At 38.5% G+C, this 16,152-nt stretch overlaps 2 protein-coding genes across 2 annotated transcripts in view; one reads left to right on the top strand and one right to left on the bottom strand.

Annotated features, from left to right (window-relative positions):
• The window catches only part of LOC136852478 (uncharacterized), a 16,909-nt gene extending 7,034 nt beyond the window's left edge, over positions 1–9,875 (top strand). The window contains exons 3-8 of the mRNA XM_067127127.1: positions 1–1,620; positions 4,644–4,759; positions 5,679–5,810; positions 6,260–6,454; positions 6,918–7,034; positions 8,222–9,875. The exon at positions 1–1,620 is cut by the window's left edge and continues 24 nt beyond it. Of these exons, the coding sequence (XP_066983228.1) occupies positions 1–1,620; positions 4,644–4,759; positions 5,679–5,810; positions 6,260–6,454; positions 6,918–7,034; positions 8,222–8,467 (2,426 nt within the window). The 3' untranslated portion in view covers positions 8,468–9,875. The remainder of the gene's footprint in view (positions 1,621–4,643; positions 4,760–5,678; positions 5,811–6,259; positions 6,455–6,917; positions 7,035–8,221) is intronic.
• A 2,071-nt stretch (positions 9,876–11,946) lies between these two features.
• On the bottom strand, positions 11,947–14,833 carry LOC136852477 (tetranectin-like protein). Its single transcript, XM_067127126.1, has 5 exons — positions 14,666–14,833; positions 14,183–14,345; positions 13,936–14,045; positions 13,625–13,730; positions 11,947–12,534 (listed from the first exon to the last, which is right to left on the bottom strand). The coding sequence occupies exons 1-5, from the start codon at positions 14,798–14,800 to the stop codon at positions 12,368–12,370; spliced, it is 681 nt and encodes a 226-aa protein (XP_066983227.1). The 5' UTR covers positions 14,801–14,833; the 3' UTR covers positions 11,947–12,367.
• Between the last annotated feature and the right edge of the window lie 1,319 nt (positions 14,834–16,152).

The following is a 16,152-nucleotide window of genomic DNA, read 5'->3' as shown; positions in this document are numbered from 1 at the left end:
TCATCCTCGCCTGCTGCAAGACCCCTGTCTATGAAGAACTACCCATAGCCATAGACTTAAAACAGTGGCTCTCAGTGTGTGTGGCTCTCGATCTGGACGACAAAAAGTGGCGCTTATCCAGTGATGGATCCACATCATCTGGCAAGATAAAAATAAGTGAAAATGCTGATTACATTGTGCGTGAAGGCGGTATGCTACTGATGGGCCAAGATCAGGACATCTACAACGGTGGGCTGAACAAACTCCAGAGTCTCCACGCTGATCTGTCTGACTTGAGATTTTATGACTACGTCCTTCCAGAATCAGTGATGAAATCTTATACGGAATGCAGCATCCACATCAATGTTGTGCCGAGGATTGGCTTTCAGGACCTAGAGAAAGACTTTGAACTCTTAAATGTAGAATTGTCCCAAATCTATGAAGGTGCCTTCTGCAGTAAAGACAACGACTTCACGATTGTTTTTCCAGAGATTCGTACTTTCAAGGCCGGTGCCCTGGTGTGCCATACATCTGGAGGAACGCTGTCTGTACCCTACAACAAAGCAGACGCACAAGCCCTATTCAAAGTTGTTGCACCTTATGATAAAATATGTGGTGAGGGTACAATAGATGCGTTTTGGCTTGGAGTTAGAGGGGATCCAGAAACTCAGCTATGGCGTCATTACATCACAAATGCCCCATTGTCATATACCAGTTTCTCTTACGGATCTGGAATAAACATCACACAAGCATCCAGCTGTGTATCCTTTGTAGGCAGTAAAGACACGGTTGATTCAAGACATGCCGTCTGGTTTTCAAAGAACTGTCATGAAGAGCGTTGTGCTATTTGTCACTTTAATAAAGTGGAAGTTCTCCGAGCTAGGGGACTTTGTCCGGAGTCTGAATTTGACAGCGATTACTTCCTGAACTTTGAAAATAACAGTATTTCTTTTTCTGGAGTCTATTACTCACAAATTGTGAAAAATCCCGGTGTTACCGATCCAGAGACTGGTATCACAAGTTACGGTTCATGGACTTTATTTCGACTTGACAAACCTGATATTCAAGCAACACTGGAGATGGATTCACCAACATCCTACCCAATAGGGTTCAACACCTGGGTTGTCAAGAATGACAGATGTGGTCAACCTAATATGACACTTGTTCTGACATCTTGTGGTGCGAATCAGTTTTCCTGCAATGACGGAGCCTGTGTGGGCATTGAGGAGAGATGTAATTTTGAAACAGACTGCCCAGATGGATCTGACGAGCTTAATTGCAACTTCCTAGAACTGGTTGGTACTTATGACGCCTCGGATTCCCCATCAAGAGAGGAGGACGAACCTGTGCATGTCCTATTTCTCATGAACATCCTTTCCATCCGAGAAATTGACATAGCCAACTTCAAATTTGTGGCTGAGGTACAGGTTATTATGGAGTGGATTGATGAACGGTTGGAATTCCAGCACCTTAACAAAAATATCGAGCTGAATACTATCGCAGACGTCACCCCATGGTTACCAAAAGTGGAATTCTTGGGAGACGAGAAGGCTATGAGTGACGTAGAGGTTAGGAGATCAACACTTATGGTAAATCGACAGTCGGACCCGTTGCCTGACAATAGTCAAAACGTGCAAGAAGGTAAGGCAGCTGAATGCTTTCCTTTTGAAATATTTCATTTCATTTTCCTTTCGATAAAAATATAGTACTGAATAGGCTATTATTATTATTATTATTATTATTATTATTATTATTATTATTATTATTATTATTATTATTATTATTATTATTATTAAAGTACTGTAAACTTACACTGGCAGAACTTCCCCTTAACATTGAAGGTTGGAGATAATCTCACCAACAGGCACTGATGAAAAGGTCCGGTATGAGGGAAAGTTAAGACAGGAACTACCTAACTGAATATAATCTGGAATTTTAAGCTGAACTTTTGCCTTGACTGCAGCAGACACATTCTCAAAACAACGAAAGCATACAGGAATTCAGCTCAGAATCCTGTATGCCTTTTTCAACCATACAGTATATATTTTATATATATATATATATATATATATATATATATATATATATATATATATATATATATATATATATATATATATATATATATATATATATATACTGTATGGCTGAAAAGGCATACAGGATTTTGAGCTGAATTCAACAGTTGGTCAGAAGGGGATGAGTATCGTTAGTAAGCCTCTCTCCTGAGGCATCAGCCTGGGCCACAGGGTGTACCTGGTATTGCCAGGTATCAGTATTCCTGGTTTGTTGATTGATAAACATCTCTTGTAACACTGACATCAGGGTTTTATTGGGTTCATGGGGAGTAATTATGGTGTTTCCTCCTGCCCATGCCAAATCTCTGTGTAAGAGTAGGAAGCAAAGGAGCTTCATTGGTGATATTAAGGGTGGGATTCTCTTGCAGGGTATGTAAACCTCTAGTATTTTCAGTCCCGTTATATCATGGCACTGCTCTGGGATTTTGAATCTATCCGTGACCCGCTGCCTGAAAGTCTGCTGGCACGTCCGACAAAGTCGTATGGAAACGGCTCGAGACCCTCTTAGAGGCATGTATGGTGGTCATACCTGTATAGGAATGAAACCACTGTTCTTCAAAATGAGGTCTCTCACTTTCTTACTACAGAGGAGACGTTGCATGGGTGAAGTTTTCTCGTGCGCGGTAACAAAGGGCCTACTCATTCCGCTTGCAGGAGGAGGACATGGTAACTTGGTAGAAGTGTGATCTTTGCGCCCTTCTGGCAAGTCTAAAGTCCCAGGTTTACTCTCCTCATACCACTCTCCCAGGGTCTTACTGATATGGAGATTAGCTTCAGGAAGAAACTAGAGACTTCCTGAAAGTGCTGACTAGCCTGAACTACAAAAAGCTCAAATTACGGTGACAGGCCAGCCTCACTAAAGGACTGACGATGTCAGACCATTAAAGTGACAAAAAACTAAGGAAAGGCTGAAGACTGAGAATCATCCCCCCAAAAATGAAGAAACTGAAGAACAAGGACACTTAAGGCCTTCACTGTTACTGCAAGACTACACCTCCTAATACAGCTGATGCCCATAAGTGTTAACACCAACTCTCTGCGGGCGAGCGGGAGTTACCATCTGGTTTGCGGACACGACCTTGGCTTATGCCCTCCTCCCCACTAATATTTACATGGAGAAGTTAGATAATATCCTTCAGGAAATCTCAAAGTGCCAGTAAATCCAGAGATACCCTGTCAAGAACATCAAAAGTAACAACAGGATAGCTGAGGTTGTGAACACTGTTACAGGAGGCATTTAGCTGCCCCTGTGCTTCTGGGGACTGTGAACCTGGTTACCCTTATGGTTGGGTATGAATAGTGAGAGTGAATTCTCTAAAAAAGTGCCTATTTAGTATGATTTGTACCTAAATAAGGAGAACCCTGAAAGGCAATTCATTTAGAACTCAATAGACCAGCGCTGGTGTTGATCAATAATGAGATGTCAAAACCAAACGAGGAAGACTTTGGAAGTAAGTTATATTGAAGACAAAGATCAGAATCGAGATGTAGAAGAAGGGCAAGAACATCACCTATTCTCCTCCCACAAACAAACAAAAAGGCCTTTTGCAACATTATCCAAGAAAACATCACACCTGATGCAGTTGCAGATAATGAAAAATAGCCTTTTAAGAATCATCACATTGGTACAGAAGTAAGTGCCAAATTTAAGAATGTCCTATTGCCTAGATTGCTTTGACCACTATACTCGCCGCTTGGAGGACCTCGTGCAGTGTCCAAGGACACTGATATGATTACAAACCCAGCAGGCAGCAAGATCATTGTCAGTTTCAAAATCCGGGAACAGTGTCGAGATGTGACGAGGCTGAGGTCTTACTTATCCTGCAAGAGAAGTCTACCTTTAATACATAGTTGGAGTCCTTTTGTTTCCTACTCGTATACAGAGATTTGGCACTAGCTCTGGTAATTACAGCAACCTTCCCTTTTGAATCGACCAAAAACTTGGATTTAGTGTCACAAGGGATGTTAGTTACTTCATCAAAGGAATAAGAACTGATCTTCCCCCAGGCCGAGATAGTGACCAGTCGGCAGACCAAGAATGACATATCCATCTGTATCAGGTACATTCTCTCTGTCCTGATGGTACCTCAGGAGAGGATCTTATCATCAGTACCTATATATGTATATATGTGTGTATGTATATATATATATATATATATATATATATATATATATATATATATATATATATATATAATATATATATATATACATACATACATACCGATGTGACTTGTATTGTTGTAATTATTTGCTTCTAGAGTACCAGGGTTAAGGCAAGACTTCAGTTGTCAACTCCCGGAATATATTTGAACAAGTAGTTCCTGCTATAACTTTTTCCTCACAGACTTTTTTCATCAATGCCTATGGGAGAGAACAAATGAGAAATATCGGAATTATTTTAGGAAAGCTCATCAGGTGTAAGTTAGCAGTCCATTTCAATGAAGTTGGCTTAAGAAAAGGGTTATTATCGTTATTACTATTGTCAAAATTATTTCAGTTTTTTAAACTGTGAAAAACTTTACAAATATTTTAAAGACTCGTGCACTGGAAAACTAAGACATCTTGAAATTAATCATCTTCCAGCTTTGGTGTTTGAGGGTCGGAATAATCCTCTTATATTGAAGAGAAAGTTAACCATAGATACACCATGTCAGTTCAACCTAGAGGCTTTCCCATTTGACACTCAGATCTGCACTATGGTGAGTTACGAGAGATGAACAATGAATATCAATGTAGCTTAACTGCACCTCATTGTGTATAGGAATTTGCACCAAACACGGGAGTGTTTACTTGTGTAACCATGGCAAACTAACCAAACACTTTGACCAAAAGTCCTTATTCTCATCACATTTAATGACAGATGATATATACTTTCGTAAGAAATAAGGGTCACGTATTAAATAAGAATTTAATTTTTATCTTAAGCAACCTTCCATTCTGGTTTTCTTCACATACCCAAAGTAATTATGGGCAATCTCACACGTTGGTCACTATTAAGCATCTTTTATAACGTATCATACTTTATTTCTCAAAAGAGGTTCGCAGACTTCATAAATTTGACCAGCCTTCACAAGACACTTGATAGATTTGTTTGTCCAAGCATCCCTGACCTCTGGCCCCCTCTTCATTTAAAAACAAATTCATGTAGTAAGTGTAAGGTAAGGATACACAAATGTCCTGCAGTCAAATGATTTATTCTTGTTGTTTATTAATGAGCTAGCTTTATGCCAGCAAGGGCTTTTACTCATAGAGCAGCCCGTAATTTATTCTTGAGATCAAATCCACTTTCGATATGCCATGTGGGCGGAAATTTAGTTACAGGTAGGTCGACCACTTGATGCAGCCAAGATCTGATGTCAGCTGACGCCAGTAACGCATAAGCACGTGGCTTGAAGCTTCCCCGTGACTGGCTGCTGAGCCTGGCAGCTAAATCTGGGTTCGGCAGAAAAGCTCGGCACTTACAACAGCACTTGTTTCATACCTAACCCTTGTGCCCGAGACAGACCTACCTGTTTTCTCTTTACTTCACAATCTTCCTTCTGATGAACACCAATGGGACTCTCTTCAGCAGTTTGACGACTACAGTTGGCAACATCCAGTTTACTTTTCTATTTCTAGGTTACCATGCTTTCTGGGGTGACAAAGGAGTACGTTATGCTGGAGCCTCACGGGAGGGGAGTGCACTTCCTGGGAGTCCGACGTGGACTGGAATACCAGCTGGAATCTGAGGTTATGATAAGGAAGAACGATGTAATTATCATACACGCAAATATTATTTACCTCTACCAGTGATGTTAGAGAGTTGCATATTCTTCCAGTTGGCCTGTCTACTTCAGTTTTGTCAAGGGATAGGTTAAGAACCAAGAAAGAACTAATCTGATTTTGAAATAGATATAGATCCAGGATTGTTTCTAATTTCAAAATTAGCCTCAGACAGAATCATTTGTGACCTGAGTATCTTCAAGTCCTGTTTATAGCTTAGACAGATTCAGGAGTCTTTAAATCTTTTGAATCGTTCAAACAGATCAATTATGACCCACAGATCTTTCATTCTCTTTAACCCAGCAGATTCAGACATGGGTTAAGGATTTTTTTAAGTCTATTCAGATCAGACAGATTTAGTTATGAAAGCCTTGTTGTTTAATCCAGCTCTGACCTTCAATTCTGACAGTTTCAAAAGGATGAAATCTTTCCCGTAGGGCAACTACAGCGGCCTTGCAGTGAAACTCACCTTTTACAGCCTCTCCACGTTTTACGTCTTCTCGACCTATCTTCCCACGCTCATCATCGTCATCATCGTCTATTCCATACTCTTCTACCCACTCACTGCCTTTGAGGAGAGAATAAATGTTGGACTGACTGGCCTTCTGGTCGAAGCTACGCTATTTTCTCAGGTAAAGAGAGATTCAGATGTAGGAAGCAAATAATGATAATTATTGCTAGTAGTAGTGGCAGTTGTAGCAGTGGCATTATTTTTAACGAAAGATACCTTAACGGTAAAATCGATTATCGGCCAAACCCAATTAATCGTGTATAGTATTAATTTGAAGTTAGTTTCTTGTGAATGCCAAAAGACTAAATTCTGAAAATGCAGAAATATTTGAGCTACAGAAAAAATCCAATTCTTCTCAACAGCAGTCTTCATTTTTTAAGTGGTAACAACATCGATTTGCCTTACATTTCCAGTCAAATGAAAGTCTTTCGTCTTATGATCTGTTTTTTCAGTTGTATTTCTATTTTCACCTTACCTGATTGAACAGACAAAACTGGATTAAGGTTAACAATGATTAAGATGTTCAAATACGAATTAATGATCTCACTCTCTTTCCCATAACGCTTTCTTTTTCTACATCTCAGGTCAGCTCGTCCATCCCGAGAACAGCTTACCTGAAATTGGTTGACGTGTGGTTCGTCTACTGCGTCATAAGCTTGTTTGCAGTCTGTGTCGTCATTGTTGTGATCCAGTATTTGCTTGTAAGTATTAACCAGATCTTTTTCAGTTGGGGACAGAGATGTGAGCATACTTTGTGAGGTCGTTGAATCTGCATGAACTATAAGTCATTGTCTTTGACCGTCTTTAAACAATGGGGACAGAATGGCTGAAGGTGTAACTTCTTCCATCCTCTTTTGAACAACCACACGGGCTGAAAGTGGGTATCAGCAACCCAGGCCTGGATTCCGATGACATTTCACTCTTGTTATGAGATCTATCTGGTAATCACTGCTCATAACACAGTGCATTTTGTAATGGATATATCAGAAGAGACGGGCAGAATTTGGGATCGCAGTCAAAAGATCCTTTCGCCTTAAAAGTGAACAGATCTGTCATATCATATGCAAAACTAGGTTGCTGCATTAAAAGGTCTAAAGATGGCCGCGATGGTTCAGCTCTTGTTACCCAAAAGATATCCAACAATACCGGTTTCCATTAACAGAAATTTCAGAGTTTTTGGGGTGAATGCTAAGCTCTGGCGTTGCCTTTACCTCTGGGTTCATTAAGAAGAGATCCTTTCTATCCTGCTTTGTTCACTTGAGGGGCAGTAAATCATACTTTTGCAATGTTTATATCACAGCGACTTAAGGTGGTCTTTCCCATTATTGCTGATATTCAAAACGAGAACTTACGTAAGATAGAAGGTAAAAAGACCAATATTATGTTGAACAAGTTTCCACAGACCAGAATGCTCGTATCTTTAAAAAAAAACCAGAGCGAGGTATAAGAAATAGACAATAAGAAAATAAATCAAACGCTAGCAAAGAAAAATATATTGGAAAAACAACTGAAAAGCAAGCAACATCACAGGGTCTTAACCTTGGTGCCTACGTTCGTAAATCAACAGGAAGCTAATCCTCCTTGTATTTTAATCACTTACATTTTTATCTACTTATTTATCAATTTGTTAATCTATTTTTTATTTTTTAAAACTGATCTCTTCTTTCTGTATTTAATGTTACTTTCCGTTACTTCTTTCAAATGAACACCATATTCTTTGGAAGTTTGAACTTCCAGTCAGTGCCGCCTGTGGGCTAGTTCCATGAATAATAACATTAATTTTAAAATAAACTGGAAAGCTTGACGTGTGGTATTGGGTAGCATGACACTGTGTCATCCCAGGTTATATCTCTTCTAATGACCAGTTCTTTTTCTTCTTCTTTCTCAGACGGAAGTTGGCGACATCAAGGCGAAAAAGAGCGCCAACAACGGCCTCATGAGGATGAACAAGTTCGACCAGGCGGTGTTGAACCGCATGCGAGCCGTGAGAGTGAACTACATCTGCCGCATCGTTTATCCAATTGTCTCGGCGGTTTTCCTCGTCGCCTACGCCGTCTTCGGCTACAAAAAGAGCGATCGGGGCAGGGACGCCTATTATGCAAACGCGTTTACTGAAGAGTCACACGGAAATTAGTTCCAGAGGAGTGTGTGCGTGAACCTTAGTACTATTACGAACGGAAGTCAGAAAACCTCTTGAAAACATTGAGTCGCTGATTTTTCATTTAAAAAAATTTTGGATAGTTTTTTTAGAATGATTTATTATAAATATAGCCAGGGTCCTTTCTCTCTCTAATGATATTAGATGGACCGCGTCTAGTGAGCCCTCAATGTATATTCGTTTTGAGTAGCTGTGTTTAGCATTGTAAGCGACCTAAATCAAAGTCGAAATCCTAATTTTAGAAAGACCGTCCAACAAAACAAGGTAACATAAGCCTATATTGGAGACGCATATCGTAAATTCAATGTCATATCCCCAACGAATAGAGGTCAGGTTAGTCTGAATCCGTGGAAAATATGACCAAAACCTTCAGTGAAATGTTCAGTGAGCACTTTCACGGCTAAAGGAACATTCTATTAACACTTGATGGCCTTTGCTCGAGATGTTTCATAAAAATTAAGTTCATGCCAGGTAGCCTTATCATTGCACCCCGATTCACATAAATGTTCAGTTAGATATTCACAAGGCATTCATTCGTGCTCATCTGACAAACCTTCAAGGCTAATAGCTCACTTTCCAGTTCACACTAAATCTCTCGGTATTCTAGTGTATGGAAAGCTATAACTGCCTAACTAACTTCAGGTACAATAAACTTGCACCAAGAATGTCCTGAGGATTCCTACGCATTCCAAGTACACGCAATATTTATGCAACATACCGTATACAGTAAACCTGGCTAATCCGCTCAGCTTGCGATATTAGGAACAGCCTAGTGAGATTAGCTTAAAAAAAGTATCTTAACAATGACCTTCTCATTGCCACATTGTTCTGCACCAGCCAGACATTCCAGGTTAAGTCTATGATTACCTCTAACGGCTAGATTTCACTTCCCTAAAGTCTCTGATAAGACAACTTTTGTTCCTAGCTCCGAAAAGGACAGGTTCACAGTGCAAGGTATAAATGCCCAACGCCTTTTCACATATGTTACGATTACCATATCATTTAGGACCAAGTTTAATTATTATATTTTCTCTTTAATATGAGCAAATGACTACTTTCAGTTGTCCCAAGACACCGACTTGTGAGGTGAGCAGAGTATCAACAATTAGTTCTCAAGGTGTGCTGGCTTCGCCCAAGGACCAATCAGCAGTAATTATGTCTATACAATCAATGATGAGCTTTCTCTGAAGTGTCTGAATATTTGTAAAGAAATATATTATATGCTAAAGCAATTTAGGGTTGCTGGTATATCAGTCCTTAGTTCTTTCCTATTTTCGGTTGCAATACATTACAATAATCGCTTGCTATAGCATTTTTATGCTGCATGTTGACAGTGTAACCCATAAACTGTATTCCGTTTTCATCAAATATAAAACAAAGCGGCTCTTTGTCTTACTATTATCCTTGCTGTGAGCTACACGAGTACTATAATAGCAGTGATTCTTAAGAAATAGAGCTTTATTGTTTTAATAAGGATACAGATTGTAAGAACTTCTGATTCTTAATTAGCATTTATCAGTTTCTGTATCATATTTTTCTTCACTCGAAATCGAAAGTTTCATTATTTATTGACATGTACGTTTTACGAGACATAAAACAATATATTGAAAGACATGTTGCTTTATGTCAGCAGAGTTTAAAATGAAGTTCATAGATCCTAGAAGCAACTTTTTGAGACTTAGACATTTATTTCAAGTCCTCGTACCTCTTATATCATTATCCAATATATTAGAGTTTTTCCTTTCCTTTCATTACCAATAACACTTACAGCCTGACTACAGTCCATATGCAGTGGATGTACACAAAATCTTGTACCCTCGCAAAAACTCAGATATAGAAAAAACTTAGTTTACAAATTTCTCCATTACCAGCCACGTTCTGCGCTAAGACCTTTGGTATTTTCATTTGATAAAATCCCTCCTTGTCACGAAGTCCATTAAATAATTTTTCCACACGCCTCGAGATTCTCTTTGTCAGTCACCTCATGGACTTTTTCCTATGAATCTCCGGACTTTCTCACTCAAATCAACCTTTTGGTATCTTTGCTCTCCAAAATTCTTCAGGGGTATCGTCATCCTCTGAAAGTTCCTCAAAACCTGTAGGCACATCACCAATTGGTAAAAGCAAGCACAGAGAAACAACGTATCTTAAGACAAAATTCGTTATCGTTGAGGTATCAAACCTTAAACCCCAAATCCAATTTTCTTGTAATTTCTCAAGTGGAAGAAGCAGTTGTTCAATATAGTTGTTGGATTTCGTTGCAGGAAGTCTTGGATTTTTTTTTTTTAAACATTTTATAAGTTTCCTCTGTTTTGTTAGGAAGAGGGGCAAATATACGAGGAAAACTACACTTATCTACTTGGACATGCGTGATGAAAAGCTGATAAAGAATTGCTGGCGACACCTTAAAGGTTCCATCAACGGCCCAGTTTCTGTACCTTCTTAAATGTTCAAACCCTACTTCAGTAGCAAATATCAGAATGCGATTATGGTCTTCAGCTCCTGAATCATACTGCAGAAACTTTTCCCCAAATGAAAGAAGTTGAAAATTTGTTGGAATGCAGAACTCTGCCCTTTCCATAGGGATTACAGGAGCATTGAAAGTTTGCTGCCTCCATCGACGAATATTTCTACTTAGACGTTGGAGGTCTTGTACTTCAGCTCGCGTGCAACTGTCCAACGGCGACAAACAACTTACAACTAACGATCTTGTAGATGAATTATTCGAGGCAACATCTTCTTTTAGCTTTATAACAGCACGCTTGGCACCAACTGTACTTTTAGATGTTTCATGATTATGTTCGTTGATAGTTTTTATCATCTCGTAGTTTCCGGCTTTTGATTTTGCATGTAATCGTGCTGTACACGATTGTTGTTTCCCCTTTGCACACTCCCAGTAAATTACAGATTTGTCACTATTGTATCCACTTTGATTGTACATGTACTGCAGACTATCAACTACAATATATTTGCCACGCTCACTTTTAATGGCTGTAGAAAATAAGTAAAAGTGTTCACTACCAGAGTCTGGAAGTGTGAAATACAATAGATGGAACCCATGAAGGACTAAAGTATATCCTAGGCTCACGAACAAGCATTTTGCTTAAAAACACGTAACAGAATATTAACTAAACGAGCAATTTTGTATAATAGCACTTATTCTGACTCAACTAAGATTTCTAAACAAGGATTTGGCTTTGAACCACTTATTTAAACTGCAGATATCCAAACAAGTAATTTGTAAAGGAGTGCTTATTACGAATAGCCTTTTGTAAGACACAAATGAATTAAGCATGGAAATTGTCCGCCTGGAAGTTGTCCGACTGTCTATTGTCCGCATGACACTGGCAGTTGTCTGGATGGCTATTGTCAGCTTGGCAATAGTCCGGCTGGCCATTGTCTTAGAACCACATCCACTCCAAAGGGAAAGGTTTATATGTACTTTTAGAAATAGATTTTTGTATTCATACATATTTATTGCGTGAGGGAGGCACAATGTAAGAGTAAAATCACAAGCCTTTAGCTGTATAGCACCAATGATGCAAACCTACCTAGTTCTCGAATAATTCAAAAGTTAGACCCCTCAGTGTAACAAGAATGTTATAAAAAAGAAAAACATTTTTCTTCTCCCGTTTTCCTTTCTTTCTGAAATACAAAGGATGATGGGACAAGGCAACCAGTTACCCCAGGAGTCATATGGATCAGTAAATGGAAAGAAAATGAGAAAGAGCAACAGCCCAAGGTTCGACAAGGAAGTTTCTTCTGTACTGTTACGTAGCAGTAGGCCTACTCGAGAACAGTAAGCCACTCTCGCGTTGACTTTAGTAGTTTCATTCTGTTTCAAACGTGGCAGTAACGAACATCTGTCCACTACAATTAACCACTTATATCTCCCAAGGCAATTTGCTTAAGACATATCACAGGCTGCAAGCTATCGCACTCTAAATCAACTAACAACCCTCCGCCGATCATTGCAACACAGTTCTCTCTGGTACCTCCATTTGGTTCTCCTGGCCACCAGGGAAGGATAAGACCTGGGATTCCTGGAATAAGAAAAATCCGAAATTAACCTTGAGTCTAAGAAATGCTGTGTCTGAGCTCTATTCATATATGTTTAGAGTTAAGAAAAAGTCTAGGCATTTTTCTAGGCCTATTTTCTGAAAGAATTAAGGCATGGGTTTTACAGATAACACTCGAATGAAAAGTTAACCCAGGAACATTGTAAAATATGTGGTCCAGAAAATCTATGCCAGAGTCTATGGGTTGATTGCTAAAAATATGTAGAAGTGAAGAAAGTTTACTGAATGCAAAAAAAAAATTTTATTGTGGCTAAGATGATATGTTTGTGGAGTAATGGACTATAGAGGACTTAAAACCCAAGAATTTCAGACATCAAAATGGTATAGTATGAAAGTTAGGCTGATGCAAAACGTTTGATAAGAGGCTTTGGCATGGTTTGGTCATATCAAGAGAATGAGAGAATGTGGGTTAGTGAAAGTGTGCATCATTAGGAAATATTGGAAGAAGGAAGATGGGGTGACTTGACAAGTACTTTGGTTATGGAGTAGCAGAACAAGATGGGCAAAATTCCATGGATGGTAAAAGCTAATAGCCCAGTATATATGAGAAATTAAACGTGTTACTAATTTGTTTTCTGTGTAACTGTATTAAGTGGTTAGGGGCGGGGGGTTCTGCTTTGACTGAGTAATTAGGGACACACACACACATACATATACATGCATACATTACATATATATATATATATATGTGTGTGTGTGTGTGTATATATATATATATATATATATATATATATATATATATGTATATATATATATATATATATATATATATATATATATGTGTGTGTGTGTGTGTGTGTGTGTGTGTGTGTGTGTGTGTGTATGACGAGAAGAGTTATAGCCCACTTAATGGCAAAATGATTCATATCATAGCAATATATATATATATATATATATATATATATATATATATAAAATAATAAAATATATATATAAAACAATAAAATACTATATGCGCATACACATAGATGCATACATATGCCTGTTTTGTCAGGCTATTTGTACGGCGTTTGAATTCAGACAATCGTGTTTAACTTGTACGAAATGTCCTTACCTGTGTATGAACTAACAAATATGCCTTCCAGGTTGGCATCTGTTAGGCCGGTCCACATATAAGGCACAGTAAGAAATGGCTTAACAACAGCTATTTCTGTCAGGGACTGGAGAGAGTAATGAGATAATAAGCACTCACTTGTCTTAGGGTTTAAATACACTTTGCAGAGAAACACTTCAAAGATATCTTGGATTTATTAAATATGATAATGTAATGTAGAAGCCTATTACCATTTTATATGATTCTACTTATCAACAGGGGGTTCATGTCACCTTTAATTACAAAAAGAAGAGGTAGCATGTCTTGTTTACCTGTGGCACATACAAGGAGCCTCCATAGCTTGAACACAGTGCCTTTCCGCCGGAGAATTTCACTGAGGTGGGAGGAAAAATGAAAAGTTCTGTGCCCACCAAGAGCCCCTCTAAAAAAAAAAAGAGAGAGAGAGACAGAGGGGACAGTAAGCATCGGATAACAAATATAGCCATATAGTCAGCGACTGGAATAAAAGACGAAAATATGATTTTATAAATCTTTGGTTGAAATATCGACTGCTCTCACCTTTCGACTTGTCGAAATAGAGATTGACGTCAGGAAAGGGGAGCATGAAGAGAAAATCACTACCATCCGCCAAAGAGAAGAGCTGACACACACCAGATTCTTTGCTGAAACAGAATCCTACACAGCTCAGCTTCATTTGGAGACACACAGCGGAGCACCTCACCTAGTAAATTGGCCGTTATTGGAAATCTGATGATATTGATAAGTGTGGCTTATAATACTGATGATTTCCATAAAAGTGCAACAAGTATGCTTTACCAGATAATTTCTCACTCAGGATGTGGTGTACAAGTTTTTCTTTGTTTTTATAAGATTTCCTCTCTCTCTCTCTCTCTCTCTCTCTCTCTCTCTCTCTCTCTCTCTCTCTCTCTCTCTCTCTCTCTCTCTCTCTCTCTATATATATATATATATATATATATATATATATATATATATATATAAATGGCAATGGAAATATAATTATGTAAATGTTGAACAGTTTACCTTAGTGACTTCCTTGAGAACCGCTTTGAAATCCGTTTTCACACAGTGGTCTCCTTTGAACATTATGAGTCTAGTGTCACTGCAGAAACTCAGGGGAAGAAGAATCATGATGACTTTGGTGGAAAGACGCCACATTGTTTTTTAGTCCAACTACTTTCAGAGTAGTGACTGGAAAAGAATATTAATACAGTTAGAATTTTTCACAAATGTTAGAGCATCCCTGAACCAAAGACCGTGTGGTCAATACTGAAAGAATTCTTTACGCTTGTGGAAGATCAACCCAGGGCCTTTTTTTTTTTTATGAAATGTTGAAGGCAATCCCAATGTTTGTAGGAGGAAAACTCTGGGAATATAGCGCTGAAGGATCCATATTTTCAAGTTTTCAGTAAATTATGCAATACTACTGGCAATATTTTGAAAAATAGTTGCACTCACGTCGTTCTGGTCTAGGGCCTAGTCAGCGTACGGCACCTTATGTTAAGGTTATGTTAACGGAAGGTTAGGTGAGGATATATCCTTGTTAAAATAAATATTTATCAGCAGCTTTCCCGCGCTGACTAAAGCAGATTTGCCTTCAAACATAGTTAATTTTTTTGAGCGGATTTAGTGCTGAATGTGATCACTCAACTGAAAAGGAGCCCTCTTGGTATGATAGTCTCTTTGCTTTTGCCTTGTAAAATTTTGTAACATCAAATGCCTCGATGAGGCCAGTTACTTTGACACATTTTGGCAACAGTAGGAACACATTCAGTCTAAGGTATCTTACCTAACCAGATAACAAAAGACCTCTTCTAATACAGCTCTACTCTTGAAGTGACGGCCGTCCTGTATATATTGTAAAAGTAATATGACTCTTGGGTCGCTTCTTCCAATAAGGAAAGAAATTAACCGTCCACAGTCTCATGATTGGATGAATGTCACTGCCGTGGGAATAATCAAAATGAATGTGGGCAGATAATGGCTGTCTCGAAATCATCTATCAAAGGACATGACACGAACCTTCTAAACTTATGATTGGAAGAAAGACATTTTCATAAAACAAATTAAACCGAAAGATCGAAGAAGTCTAATGTATTCGTTGTTTATGCTCCGTCATTTTTTGTGTTATTGCTGATTAAGATGTCATAGGGATAATATACTTCAAATGAACTATCAAAAGGCCATTCCATTTTAAAGCCAAACGGGTGATATATAGCAAATGACCTATTAAAAAGCCATTCCATTTTAAAGGCTTTCTGATTGCTAACGGCAAACCAATTCCTCGAAAATAATTTCTGTCACAAAGATATGACTGCCATTAATCAGATGAAATAAATGCATGTAGAAATCAAGACCAAGAGAAAGAGGAATAAATATAGAAAAGGATGCACGAAGTAGGCTACTCAAGTTATTCGTTCGATGGTTCGTCCTTTCTTTAAGATAGACTAAGGCGTATTTAGTTAACCGATATTACTGTATATTTCCCTCTGCAGCCATGCTCCGGAATT

Source organism: Macrobrachium rosenbergii, chromosome 25 (genome assembly GCF_040412425.1).
Source record: "Macrobrachium rosenbergii isolate ZJJX-2024 chromosome 25, ASM4041242v1, whole genome shotgun sequence".
NCBI lineage: Eukaryota > Metazoa > Arthropoda > Malacostraca > Decapoda > Palaemonidae > Macrobrachium > Macrobrachium rosenbergii.
The sequence above is the reverse complement of the archived record's forward strand: the minus strand, read 5'-3'. Positions and strand labels throughout refer to the sequence as shown.

Coding starts and splice junctions, on each gene's coding strand:
- LOC136852477 (XM_067127126.1), bottom strand. CDS start 14,800: ATGTGGCGTCTTTCCACCAAAGTCATCATGATTCTTCTTCCCCTGAGT. Junction 14,046..14,182: donor CTATTTCGACAAGTCGAAAG/GTGAGAGCAGTC, acceptor TTTTTTTTTTAG/AGGGGCTCTTGGTGGGCACA. Junction 12,535..13,624: donor ATTTGTTAGTTCATACACAG/GTAAGGACATTT, acceptor TTCTTATTCCAG/GAATCCCAGGTCTTATCCTT.